Source organism: Balaenoptera borealis (genome assembly GCF_965194805.1).
Source record: "Balaenoptera borealis genome assembly, chromosome: 14".
NCBI classification, from domain to species: Eukaryota; Metazoa; Chordata; class Mammalia; order Artiodactyla; family Balaenopteridae; genus Balaenoptera; species Balaenoptera borealis.
In genome coordinates, this window is record NC_138875.1 from 59703062 (window position 1) to 59716915 (window position 13854).

The 13854-nt window shown below is 48.7% G+C and overlaps 1 protein-coding gene and 1 long non-coding RNA gene across 8 annotated transcripts in view; one reads left to right on the forward strand and one right to left on the reverse strand.

Annotated features, from left to right (window-relative positions):
• Window positions 1-4744: 4744 nt before the first annotated feature.
• LOC309610584 lies at window positions 4745-8597 on the reverse strand. Its single transcript, XR_014234057.1, has 2 exons — window positions 8210-8597; window positions 4745-5297 (listed from the first exon to the last, which is right to left on the reverse strand). It is a non-coding gene; the product is annotated as an uncharacterized lncRNA (long non-coding RNA).
• The window catches only part of PTPRM (protein tyrosine phosphatase receptor type M), a 742498-nt gene continuing 735532 nt past the window's right edge, over window positions 6889-13854 (forward strand). For 2 of the 7 annotated variants that reach the window (XM_082353481.1, XM_082353483.1), the window contains exon 1: window positions 6889-7050. In XM_082353481.1, coding sequence (XP_082209607.1) covers window positions 6975-7050 — 76 coding nt within the window. In that variant the 5' untranslated portion in view covers window positions 6889-6974. Of the gene's footprint in view, window positions 7051-7682; window positions 8262-13854 lie in introns of those variants that run through there. The other 5 variants (XM_082353486.1, XM_082353487.1, XM_082353482.1 and 2 more) reach the window with 3 other exon arrangements.

Here is a 13854-nt window from a genome sequence, read left to right on the forward strand (position 1 = left end):
TAATTATACTGCCTTATCTTTAGCAGATCTAAGTCATTCTGTCTTTAAGCCTCAGTTTCCTCATCTCTCAAATGGGCATAATAATCATACATGTCTTTTAGAGTTTCAATGCCCTAGCAAAATGCACTGCTCTGAGTAAGACTTCAGTAAATATTAGCCCCCAAAACATAGTGAGATAAATTCAAATGTTTTCCTCTGTGGCTTGTCTCATCTTCACAGTAATGACTGTCTGGAATCTTCAATTCAAAATGCAACATTTGGAAACTTTAAAATATTAAAGATGAAGAGAAAGTAAAGATGATCTTTTCTTTGATGTTAGCAGTGAAATGTTTTTTCTTTTTTTTTCATATTCTAGTGAAAACCTGGCCTTATTACAGATCACAGGCCCCTGCACACCATTGTTGCAATAATTTAATCTGAGGGAGGATTCTGACATTGTCAGTGTAACGTTTCTTAATAGTATTAGTCAAGCAGACCTTGAAGGAACCTACCTATTGACTTCAAAGGATTTGTTTTAAAGAAAGTGAAATACAAAGGAAATAAGAATTCATGGGAACTGGATTGGATACCATGATTTCCACCCCGAGTTTAGGAAAAGCTGCCTAACCTCCAAACTGTGTTCTGAGAAAACAGTTGTCTGGTACAAAGGCACGAGGACTGATATAAAACGTTAGTTCAAAGCCTTTGGGGAAAAAAAGAGGGACCCAAAGACAGTCATTCTCTCCTTTAATGAACCCCCATGTGGAGAGTGGCTGCTGCATGGGGAGCTGGTGCCTTTGAAGTGAATGTGAATCAGACAACCAAGTGCCACCTCACGGCCTCTCACTGAGCTAGCAGATTTCCAAGGCTTCACAGCTCCCAAAGAGCCTGCACAAAGCATTTTCTTCCAGGACTTCTTGCAGACTTAAACAAAAGACGCAGAGAGTGACTGTACAGGGACCACCAGTGGACTCTGAAAAAATCTTCAGAAATCAGGGTTGTTTTTTTTTTTTTTTTTTCCTTTGTCTTTTTCCATATTCAATGAACCAGCCTGAAAACTATGGCCGATGTGTGTGCGGAAGGCTGTTACCGTGTCTCTAAGGTTGCTGCTTCCAACAGGAAAAGCCTGCTGCTGGCTCTCCATCCCCCGGGACAGAGCAGACAGGCTTTTCTGGTCAGAGGGGTGTTTTTGTGCAGGCAGTCGTTTCCCCTGGTCCAGGATGCAGGGGTGGAAGTAAAGGGTACAGCATGGCTTGTTTCCCCAGAGGGGCCCTCGGTGTGCAACAGCCTGAGCACCCTGCCCTCCCAGCGCAGGGAAGGCCCAAGAGAGCTGTGTCCTTCCCCGCAGAACATACAGAGCAGCCCGCAGAGGCGACAGACTTTCTGGAGATCAGACGGTTGCCAGGGACTCTCCAGCACAGCCCTTCCTATATCTGCCGTTCCCGGGAACACAGGTTTGGACGTGGCTGTAATAAGCATATTTTCTAGTATCTTGACGTCACCATGTGGGGTCCACCTTGCTACAGACCCCATGAGTAAGCAGGGAATATTTTGAGAATATCAAGCTACCATTTTACCTAAAATAAAGCAAAAGGAAAAAGTTCCATAGAAACAGATTGTTATAAAAATATGACCTATTTGCAAATCGCGAACTTATAGTCCCACCTGGTAAGATGAAAGAGAAGAGTTGCATAGTAAACTAAAAGTTTAGCCATCGGGGGCCTGTTTATAAAGAACTTGTCCCGACAATGTCGTTGACAGTCTTACGACACAATGAGGTAGACAGGACAGAAATTATTATTCTCATTTTGCAGAGGAGCAAACGAGAAAGAGCTGTCATGATAAATCTTGTGGTTCCCTTGGATGTGGCCTGGTGTTGGGTCTGGCAGCTGATATAAACTCAATGTGCCCAAAAGCAGAGACCGTTGAGAAAAGATGGAGGGGAAGCCCTGTTGAAGGTCATCCCATCTAAATGGTAATTGTGCGGCCCAATTAGATGTTTCTGTCCCATCTCCCTGCGCAGAACCCCAGCACAGAACTTCGTGCAGAGTTGATTCTCTTCAGTATTTGATTTTAAAACCAGCGCTTAATAACTTATATACCTGTAATGATGTGCCAGGAACTATTCTGAACACTTTATATCACTATCTCATTTAATCCTCTCAACAACTCAGTAAAGTGGGTACAATTATTACCTTCATTGTACAGGTAAGGAAACCGAAGCACAGAGAGGTTAAGTGACTTGCCCAATGTCACACAAACTAACGGTGTCAGAGTTAAGATTTTTAAAAATAGGCAAATGCATTGTCCTAGTATCAGCATTTCAGGAGCTTAATTTCTATTCTGAGGGTAATGTGGGCAAAGCAAAGAACTGAAACCTATTCCCTCTCCCCTTTTAATTAGGCCTTGAGAAGGAATTCCTGGGGCATCTAAAAATTCAAAAAATTTAAGCCTTTATGCACAAGTGGCTTTGAAGTCTGCTTGGAGGAGCCTTGCCTTTTGCTGGTGACAGGTTCTGGCCTCAGGTAGGATACGAACAACTTCAAAAAAGGGCACCTGCCCCCATTCTTTCCTCTGTGCAGGTGAGAACAGGGCTTCACTGGTGAAAGTTTAAATGCCCTGGTTTCTTCTGACCCCGTGAACCGCTAATGTTGTGTTTTTCACACACATTCAGAAGGTGAGTGAAGCTGTTAAGTCCTGACTGAGTAAGCCGACTCTGACGGCGAGGGCGTGCACCCGCTCAGCACTGCGTCCACGCTCCCCACCCCCCAGCGCTGCCCCGAGGCTCACGTGCTTCTCCAGGTAACGACTAGTGGGGGCGGGGGGGCGGGCAGAGACTGTGATGCACGGGCGGGGGTGGGGGCGGGGGCGAGGGGGCGAGGGGGGAGGGGGGCGGGCAGAGACCATGATGCACGGGCGGGGGCGGGCAGAGACTGGGATGCGCTCTGCACCCTTAGGGCTTTACTTCATCAGAGAGGTTTGTTCAGGGCCTCAGATACACGCAGAGCTGCCACGTGTAATGCCATTTCTGCAAGCCAGGAAATGGAAACTAACTTAAATCACACAGTTGGGACTCAATCAAGCTAGACTCCAAATTCCAAGCTAGCTCTGTCTCCCACTCCCTCTCTTTCCCCCTTCTTTCCTTCCTTCCTTCCTTCCTTCCTCCCTCCCTCCTTCCTTCCCGTATTTATTTTCTTTTCAACAACATACTATCTTTGATCAAGGAAAGAATACATCATCGTGAAACCCATACGAGGGGGCTTATTTACATTTTCCATTTATTATCTCAAAATACACTTCCACAATCTCAATGTGCCTCTAAAAAGGGAATTAATCATTGCAGCAGGGCCTAGAGAACAAAACGTGAGTTTTCTAGGACAATGTTTTCCGTTTCTGCTGGGTCATGTTAGCCCCAGTTAAGCCACCTGGGAGGTATTTAAATGATTCTTTTGTCGATGCTTTTCGGCAGGTGTGATAGATAACTTTTGATGGATCAGGAACTTTCTGCCTGTGGTTAATCTCCAAATTCAACCTGACATTGAGGATAGGTGGGGATAGCTTATGGTCAGTTTTCTTTTTTTATGTACATTTTGACTTTCAAGAGGTTGGGACAAATGTCACAGAGTTACTGATGCTGAAAACACTGTCACAGCACAGACAGTGGGCAGCGTGGGCTCCTGCCCTGGGCCTGGGCCTTACAGGACCCTGGGGGATCACTAACCTATAAAAATAAATGTATTAAGGGGCACGTGGTCACCTCTGTCACTAGGGATCTGGTGCTCAGTGTTGAGAGACCATAAACCGTAACCCTAAACATCCAGTCTCAAAACCAGCTCTGGGCTGGCTCTAGAGAAACGCTTCACCCTGAGTGTTGTCCCCTGGTCTTGGAAGGGCACTGTGAAGATTTACAGGGTGTGCTGCCTCTGACACGCACATGGACACACCTAGGTGGGTAGATGATGTCATGGCAGAGGCACTTCGTTAAAAGTCCAATCAATTAAAAATCAAATCCTTGCTTTCAGGTAGCAGGAATAGGACACAGTCTTAAATGTGAGTGAGTGGGGTTTCCTCGCAATGCCAACCACCAATTTTCTTGCTTCTCTTTGGGTTCCAAGTCTGTAAGAAGTCACACGCTAGTGTAGTATTTGCATGTGTTGAACTTGCTGATTGAGGAACATCTTTCAAAATGAAATGATTAACATTACTGTTAAAATGGTAGATATGCAGTTATACGTGAAACAGGATACTGATTCTTTACATTGACAACTAGGTGGGCGTTGAATGCTCACATGGCTAATAGGTTTCTGTTTATTCAAAATTCATCACGTATCACTGAATTTAAAATCTTAAAGAAAATGTTAAGCTTTTTATGAATCATTTTATTTCAGTCTTGGTATTCATAATCCTAATTTGTAGTTTGCATTTTACTTCTAGCAGATATCTTTGAATCATTGGGAAGAAAGGAATTTTCAGCAACTATAGGAAAGTAATTTTAATTTTCTGATTATAAATTTTTGAATTTACATTTTTGATGAAAATATATACTCAAATTTTGCATAATTTGAATACACTAATCCTTTCTCAGTGTTTTCCAAAAGAGCTTTCTGTGATGACGGAAATGTTCTATATCTGTGCTGTTCACATGTAGCTACTGAATACTTGCAAGCACCACTGAGGAACAAAACTGGGTGAAATGTGGCTATAAACGTTCCATACAGAACAAATCATTGCTATCACTAGGACAAAAATTATGTGACAGTCTCGATTACGGCAACATATGAGCAATTTTACTAAAATAAAGGCAAAATAAAACTTATGGAATAAATACATAATAATGCATGAATTATGTATGTCTTTATTATTGATCCATACAGCCAGACTATCAACAGAAAATTAAGATACGCACAATGATATATTCAGTTGTCTTTGATATTCTGCTGATTTTCGTCATATGAAAACTATAGGCTTTCTTATCTTTCAGTATTGTTATCTTTGTCAAGGTAGGAAGATATAACATATTATATAATAGTTTGCCAGCTTGATGAATAACTTCAAAATATTTAGACATATGATGGGGGCTGGCTTGACAGCACCCCTGTGACCAGCCATTCTGCAAATGTCACTGTTGTCCCCAGAGAGACAGGAGTGTCATGTGGTTGGATTAAAATTTAAAAAAACCTCTCTGCTGAAAAAAAAAAAGTGACAAGAAATGTCCCATTGGAAGGACTCCTACAGCATCCTTTCCTTAGAGGAAGTCCAATCCATTCCTTTTGAAGAGAGGCCTTCCATTTGGGCTCAGTGCTGCTTTGGCCAGTTACCTGGAAGAGTGAAGAAACAGTAGCTGTTAGAATTGCCAGGGAAGGAGCTGCTGGCAAAAACCCCACCACTGTTTGCAATGCGGATTTCAGGCTAATAAGGGCAGAGTTGGCTTAACACTGTAATGTTTAGAGATCAGAGATAATGGAAATTCACTGGGTTTCCCACTGAGCTTTAAGTAACCTGAGGAAGGGACAGGGCATCTTCCGGTTACCAGGGTAACAGCACTGGGAGTCCCTACAGGGCTTTCTCCCCACTGGTGAAGGGACCCCTATCTGCGTAGCTGTCTCCCATGCCCCCACCCAGCCACCTCACACACGTCCTTGCCCTGGGGTGGGGTGCTCCAGCTCTAAGGCTGTTCCATACTTTCTCCTGGAGGTCTCCAGGGGAGTGAGTTCCAGTTGCCCAGAGTGGCAACTTGCTCATTCATACACCCTATATTGACTCCACCTCACCCTTCTGTCTCACTTTCCCATTCCTCTTGTACTGCGTCCTGGGATTACTTCCCCAATAAAACCTAAAACCACTTATGCTTAAATCCTTAACTTCAGGCCTGTTCCTGGGGGAGCCCACCATAAGACAACCTCCAGCCCATAGCTCAGTGCCTGGCAGATATATGGCCTTCTTAGATATTTGCTGAAAGAATTCACATACTTTGCAAATGAAATCCTACCTTAATATGAACTTCTTCACCCAACTCAAAGAAGGAAAATGACTAGATTGACATCTCCCTCCTTATCTGGATCCATCTCATATCTACTAACATAACAGCTCCATTGGAAAGCGCATGACCATTCAAATAAAGGAAATTTGGGCTCCATCACATCACGGGACCTCAGCACCAGGGAAAGCCCAGGTGACAGACTCTCACTGCTGATCCTTGGAGGTATGTGACCCCCCCTGCCTCTCCATACTTCAAATGTTATTTTGCAATCGAGATAGGGCTCAACAAGTACATATTTGGGAGAAGAAGCAGGATGATGTAAGGTCCGTAGTATTAAAACGTTAATGATTAATACAGAGCCTTCGAAAGAGCACTTCTGATAAGGATCTAATAAGTGGAATTCTGCAAGAAAGAGGAGCTAGCTGTTCGTTGGGCACCAAAATCAAAAGTCCAATCCCTCAATTTGCCCCGGGGAAGTGACAGCTGTGACATATCCTTGTCTGTTGGTTCTAGGGTCCACTGGAGACAGCGTCGAGGTGAGCGTGGGATCAATGCACTTTCTGGGCCTTTGTCAGTACCGGGAGGGAGCCCGTGGCCCACTTGCTTCATGGGTTTGCCCTCTTGCTGGCGCGGTTCCCCGCCCTAGAATACCGTGCAACTCACGGGTAGTTACTTGGTTTCTAATTTAACCTCTTCCCAGGCCTTCTACTGCTTTCAGTTAGCTAGGCCTGGCGTCTGCAGCTCCATGTGTGTTATTCCAAGGGAGATAGAAGGATTCCCCCCCCTCACCCTGCCTTTTTTTTTTCAATTTTACAAACTGAACCTCTTTACTGAAGCATTGGAAGCTATTTTATCCACTTAATGAAATAGGCATTCCACACCCCAAATGGTAAATTATATATTTCAAGACATCATTTGATTCATTACCCACGCCTCCTCCCGCGTTTCCCAACACTTTGCACCAGACACAGAAATCACAGGATACGTAGGTCCGTGTGACCGCCGCCTTCCGTGCATGGCCCGCGGCTCGCTCGGGCCCACCCGGGACGGCTGGGACGCAATGAAGCGGCCGAGCGTGTCCTGCTCAGAGGGTTCGAGGTTCCGGGGGCAGGAGCGCGGGTGTCCCGCGGGGCTGCCGGTGCGCTGCGGGGTCTCGGTGCCCGCGGCCGCAGCTAGCTGCCCGGGCGCCCGCCAACTTCGCGGCGCCCACGGCGCGGAGAAGCCGCAGATCCTCGCAGCCCCGGGAACTGCCGGCTCGCCTGGACCGCAGCCGCCGGGGAGCGCGGGCCCCGCGACTCCCGGTGCCTCCGGCCCTGCCCGCCGACACTGCCGTCCGGCGCCTGGATCGGAGCCGCCTCGCCCGCCCGCGGGGCCGCAGGCCGCTGTCCCGCCCGCCGCGCTCGCCAACTCCCGGCGGCCCGTGACCCGGGACAAACTTCTGGTCCTGGCGCGGCCCCTGCGCGGTCACCCTCCCGGAAGCCAGCCGCGAAACCAAAGCTGCGGCGGGGCGGGAGGGGAGCGGGAGGGAGCGGGTGGCACCGCCCGGCCGCCGCTCTCCGCGCGGTGACGCCGCCCCCGCGGCCACCCCCCGCCCGGCTCCCCCCGAGGCGCCGCGGCTGCCGAGCGCCGGGCGCGGGCCGGCGGGGCCGGGCGCTCACGCCCTCTAGCGGGCCGAGGCGGCGCGGGCGGCCGTGACGTGGGCGCTCCCTTCAGTCGGCCTGCGGGGCACCGCCAGTCAGTCGGGGAGCAGGAGCCCCGCTTGCAGCCGGCGCGGGCTCGGCCATCGGCGCGCCGCCGCCCGGGGGCTGGCTCGCCTGGCGGCGCAGAGGCGGCGGGCGGGACGCGCGCGGCCACGGCCCCGGCCCTGGCCACCGCGGCGCCGGAGGCGCGGGTCCCGAGCCGGGGAAGGAGAGCGGCGGCCAGCGCAGCCGCCGGCACGGAGGGCGGATTTTGGCTCCACGGGCGCGCCCTCCGCTCCGTCTTGCAGCGGTGCAGCTCCGAGCGGGGCCGGCGATAGGGCGGGAGGACCCAGGACCCTCGCCCCCGGCCCCGGGAGCCGCCGGAGTTGGGACTTTTGCAACTGTTAGCACTTTGGGCGTCTGGCTCTGGTTTTGGCTGTTCACCCTCCTCTTCTTGCCGCCTTGGAGGCAAAGCTCCCGGCCGCCCTCCGCCCTCCGCCCTCGCGCCCACCCAGCGCTGCCGGGAGCGGCCCGGCGCGCACTCAGCACCATGGGGAGACTTGGGACTTGCCTGGCGACTTTGACCGGACTTTTGCTAACTGCGGCGGGGGACACGTTTTCAGGTAAGCGGGGTTGCGCCTGCCGGGGCCTGGGGCGCGCGGGCCGGAGGGGGCCCGGGACGCGGGCAGCTCCCTGTGGGAGAGCCCCAGCGGCGAACGGCAGGGCCGGGCAGGGGGCGCGGCGGGCCGGGCACCGCGTCTGCCCGTCCCCGGCGCGGGCGCGGGGCTGGCGGGGAGGGCGGGCACCTAGCGCTCCGGAGGGCCGAGCGGACGAGTCCCGGCGCTGGCCCCGGAGCCTGGCCCCCGTCTCGGCCCCCGCCCCTCCGCGGCCTGGGCGCGTGTCGGGGCGGACGGCGCCACTCGGAGTCCCGGGTCGGTTCCGAGAGCAACAGCAGAAAACTTTGCCTGAAGTTGGGAGTTGCAGCCGCCGGCCGCCGGGCGTGGGCGCTGTGCGGTCCTTCCCACGGCGAGCGGCGGCCGGGCCGGGTCGCCGTGCCCGCTGCGCCCGCGCGATCGCCCGACCAGTCAGTGGCTCCGGCGGCGGCGGCGATCGTCGGTCCTACCCCCGCCGCCCGGCTCGCGGCGGCCTTGACCCCGGCTCGTCCCGGTGGCTGCGCGGCTGCCCGGGAGAGCCGAGGCGGCGTCCTCGTCGGTCCCGAAGGGAGGACCGGCGGCCCGGAGGGAGTGGCCGGCCCGCAGGCCCTGGGCCGCCGTGGCTGTGCCCCCCGGGCTCCCTCTCCGCACTCTCGGCCCCGCGGAACGCCCGGCCGGGGGCATCGGTCAGCCCACCTCGCGGCCCGCGGTGCCGGGTGGGGAGGAAAAGGAGTGGCGGGGAGGTGCCTGCTGCGCGCGGGCGGTCCGAGCTCGGAGAGCTCCTTGCCGGAGGACGCGTGGCCGGGAGTCGGGGGTCAGGAGGGGCGCGAACCCCGCACGGTGTTAACCTGGAACACACACGTGGATGGACAGCCGGCGCTTGCACACCTGCACACTAGCACACTTTCTTTCTCGTGTGTCAGTTTAATTAAGGTCCACGTAGAATGGTGGCACTGGGCTTGTTTTTCTTTTAATAAAAAGCCTGCTATTTGGCCTTGAACTTGGGTTGCAAAATAGGTTTCTATGTTTATTCGGGAGGAATGAATAGGTTGAACTTTTTGTTTGTTTTTTATATTTCATGAAGGACATTTTCACTGACGGTAAAGCGCATATTTTAAAACGTTTCAAACGTTTGCCTCTGTCAGATCTGTGGAAACGTACATCTTTACTTTCCCGGAGCCCGAGGGACACGCAGGCGTAGAGGCCGTGCCCCAGTCGTCCCTGAGCCCAAGGACCCTTGACCACAGTTGGCCGCCGCCAGGAAGCCGAGCGTGGAGTTGGCTGCTCGCTCTGTGCTGTCAACTTCAATAGAGAAATACCCTTTTCCCAAGTTTAATATGTCCTTAACTGTCTGGTAATTGCACGTGCGCCGGAGGATTTAACAAATTGATCCACTGCTGTCCGCTATAAACTTGATGTAGATATTGGTCTGCGTTCTTTCTTATTAGTGAATTATGGAGTAGACTCGCCAGTTGTAGAGCCTTGTAACTCATTAGTGTTAGAAGCCAAGGATGAGGGCCTTAGTTGATGGTTTTCTCTTTATTAAGAATCCATAGCTCCCTGCCTGGGATTTGTTTCAAGTTAAGCTGTGTCAGAAAGCATTTGGATGGATTTTCAAGTTGTGGGCAAGGGGGTGAAAAGAAATATTTATGTAGCTTATTTAAATGATCGGTTTCTCATCATTAAAAGGGACTTCAGCCTATGTAGTACTGACCTGTGTCCTTGTTAATGCTTATGTAAATTAATAGTCAAACCAAAAGACTTTTTTTTAACTCAATTTTAGCCAGATTTTTCTTTCAGAGGAAATATGTCATTCTGTTTTTTTGTTATCATACCACTGATTGAACTGTGCCTCCTTTTCATTTGGAAGCCAGAGTTATCCTAGTATGTTAGAGGGTTAAGAGGAAATGAAGGGCAGTATCCCAGAGAGAATGCTTAGCAACGATGAAATTAAAAAAAATTGAAGTTGGCAAAATTGGTGTGTGCAAGGATCAGATAAACTGCAGTGCATTATGCTTTTTCTCTCCACTTTGGGTTTTAGGTGGAACATGTGGGAAGCACTTAATGCTTTGGAAAAGTCTATTTTTTTTTTTCCTTGTATGTTGGGAAAGTTAATTCTGATGTTATGAGTGACACTGACACTTATTTCTCTTTACGAGTCTTCTGGACGTTGAAATACTTGGCTGCTGTCCCCTGACATGGGGATCCTTTTAGAGACAGAGGAGCTCGATCATAAGCGGCTTGAGGGCAAAGGCAGTTATTTTTCCTTCTTGGTTCCCATAAAGCACTTACATTCACTGTTTGTTGAATAAATTAGTGATGTGACTTCTGATTATTTGCAAACATTCTAATTGTATGTGAACTGGCTGACATAGAAGGGAGGGAGAGGAGAGATTGTGAGACTGGCTTGCACCGGCCCTTCTTTTGAAATTAACATTTTCATCACCGATTCTTCTTAGGGCACCCAATGGACTGGATCAGGAGGTTTTATGTAATCAGTGGAGGTTTGTGTGTGTGTGTGTGTGTGTGTGTGTGTAACCAAGATTTATACACAAGACACTTTGCTATTTCCCCTTTGCATCCTCATATCCTCTTTTGGAATGCATTCAGAATTGATGTGACTGTTGAGTAATCATTTCTGGAAGGTACTACACATAATTTGAATGCCAGATATCAGAAATAGAGTGCTAAACATATTGGAAGAAAAAAGAAAAGAATTAGGTTTTTTGTCCAGGAGGACTTTTATTTAGTATATATAAACATTCCATTTTAAACATCACTTTCCATGTTTACAATTTCTAACTTGTTAGGCGAAGTATTGGAGGCTCACTTTCTGCCTTCTATCTAGGCTTTGAATGATCATTCAACATAACTTCTGTAAAAAGATATATAAGTAAGAAGCTAGGAAGAAAGTGAAATCATTCTTGCTTCTGCTTGAAATTCTCTTTTCCAGATTGAGAAGCCACATAGCTGGGAAGTCATTCCTCTTTGACCCATTTTCTCAAAAGCCAAGTTGTAATATATCCTATGCAAGGAAGTGTTTGGTTTTATATAATAATGAGACTGATATGGTAAGGTCTGGTAAGCAAGCCTTGGTTTGCAGAAGTAGAAATGCAAACAGATTGGTCCTTTGCTTCTACCACAGTATTTGGAATAGATTAAACCTTAGTATAATCTTGTGAATTTGAAGCTTCTTGAGAAATTTCTTTTTTAAAGTACTCTTTTAAGGACATTTGTGGGAAAACAGCCAAAATCTGAATGGAGTCTGTAGATGAGTTAGAACTGTACCAATATTTAGTTTCTTAGTTTTGGATAATTCGACTCTGATTAAGTCAGATGTCAACACTAGGCGAAGGCGGGCGAAACATGTACTTGAAATCTTTGTACTGTTTTTACAATAAGTTGAAAATTATTTCAAAATACAAGATTGTACAGTACCTTTTACAAAGAGTGTGAATAGATTTGTTTAGCAGTTTGATTTATTTTTTCTTTTTCAGATAACTAGAGTCATGACATTTTATATTTTTATGGTGCTTTAATGAGATTGATAATGGACGTGATGAAAAGATTTCAAGTTTAAATCAGGGCGCATGATAGAAATATGCCAAGAAATCACTTTAACATTTTTAGTGTTATGTGGTTATGTGGATGTAAAGAAGTACTGCTTGAGCTTAATCAATTGTTCTGATCTGGAAAAATCACAGGTTTTAGTCTTTGATGTTTTCAAAGGGTTATTTTACAGATTTTCAGTAGAGAAGTTACTTACATATATTGATATGTAGATACATGTGTATGTAATTTGAGTAATTTTAAATGAACAAGTAATCTGAATTATGTCTTCACGTGATATGAACCCCACCTGAGTCTCAAGCACAGCCTTTAGTTTTGGGAAAAGTAGGTTTTAGAATTTAGGTACTTCTGTGACAATTCGATAAAAGTTGATGGCTTTATTGGAAATTGTCATAGTTTTATAACAATTGTAATACATTCCAGGAATTGATAGGCTGTACATATCTGTTTCAGTAGAGGCACTGTTTTGGATTAAGCATTGTTTTCTCTCAGTTTTTGTTTTAGTTTTCTCGAATAAGTGTGTATTATCTAAATATCCTAAGACAGTTTTTAGTTAGGGATCAGGCATTTTAATAAGTAGTTACATACTTTTTCAACAGCATAACATTTTTTTTTTTAAGGTGGTGTCTATCATGCTTTGTAATTCTAGGATTCTTCTCTTTGAAAACCAACTTTCCCACGAACTTTTCTCCAGGGGCTTCTTATCTTTATGACCACAACCTATTAATAAGCTTATTTTGTAAGTGAGAGAAGGTTTCATTACTAATGTTTTTCAAACTCACTAATGAAAAGTTTAAAGAAGATGCAAAAGCACATAAACCTCCCATCAGAAGAGGCTGCTGCTTCTCCAGTTCCTACGATCCTGCCGTGGTTTAGCGTTTAGTCATCAGAAAGCCTGCGTTTATACTGTTGCTCCGAAAATCAGTAGGTAGGGCTGGTGTTAGGTGGGGAGCAGGAAAGCTTTCGTCATTACCCTTGGTAGCCTGTGGTCCCCCCCGCCATCCAGGGGGGGCAGCTGGCAAGGCCAGAGCCTGATAAAGGGGTGGGAACGTGGGAGAGGAGAACGAAAGAAGAACACAGGCCTGAGAAGGGAAGGGTTGTGTGTGCTCACCCGTAAGAACACAGGTCTGCAGATCCCGGCAGGCAGGGTCGCCGCTCCTCCCCTCTCTTTGCTGTTAAGGGTGAAACCTATGGAGAGTTTAGGGAGGAGGATCAAAAGAGTGACAAACGGGCAGGGAGAGCAGGTGACAGTCCTACACGTTGGTGGCTTTAGGTGGCCTGGGGGAGGGCGTGGGGTGTGTTCAGCCTGTGCTGCTGGTGAGCTATGTGTATACCTGTGCTGCTCAAAACCAAGCGTGCCCGAGGGTCACCGGGAGTGGTCCTTCCCAACTTGGTCTCTATGGCCGGCATGGTGACTGTGATGTCCAAGGCCCCTGGAGGGTCCCACAGCATCCCCAGGTGATCCTGGCCATCTTTCGAGAAACGTTGTTCCAAAAGAACAGTTCTTAAAGTGTTATTCTTGGATTAGCAGCCTCAGCATCAGTCAGGAACTTGACAGGCAGACTCCTGCCCCCCCCCGCCCCTCCCTGCCCCCCCCCCCCCCCCCCCCCGCCAGCGGGACAGAATCAGAAAGTCCTGGGTGGAGCTGGGGGTGGGGGCAGCAGTAGGTGCTAGAACCAGCCCTCCGGGAGCTTGGGATGCCAGACAGAGTGTGAGTTCTAAAAGGCCTGGCATCCTCATTCTGCATTTTCAGCCTCCCTTGACAAGAGCTGAAAGGACCCAGGGATGAAAATATAACTCACGTCCATGCACTTGTGAACACCCCTGCCCCGCCATCAGCATGGCCCAAGTTATGAACAGGCCGATGGGATGGTGCTGTGACTCTCAACCTGTTAGGGGAAACCGCCAGCGTGACGTTTCAAATAATGGTCTTATCTGGGGAAGATACTGGATCCAGCCAGTTGTGAAACGAAAATGAAAAAAAGGCTCCTCT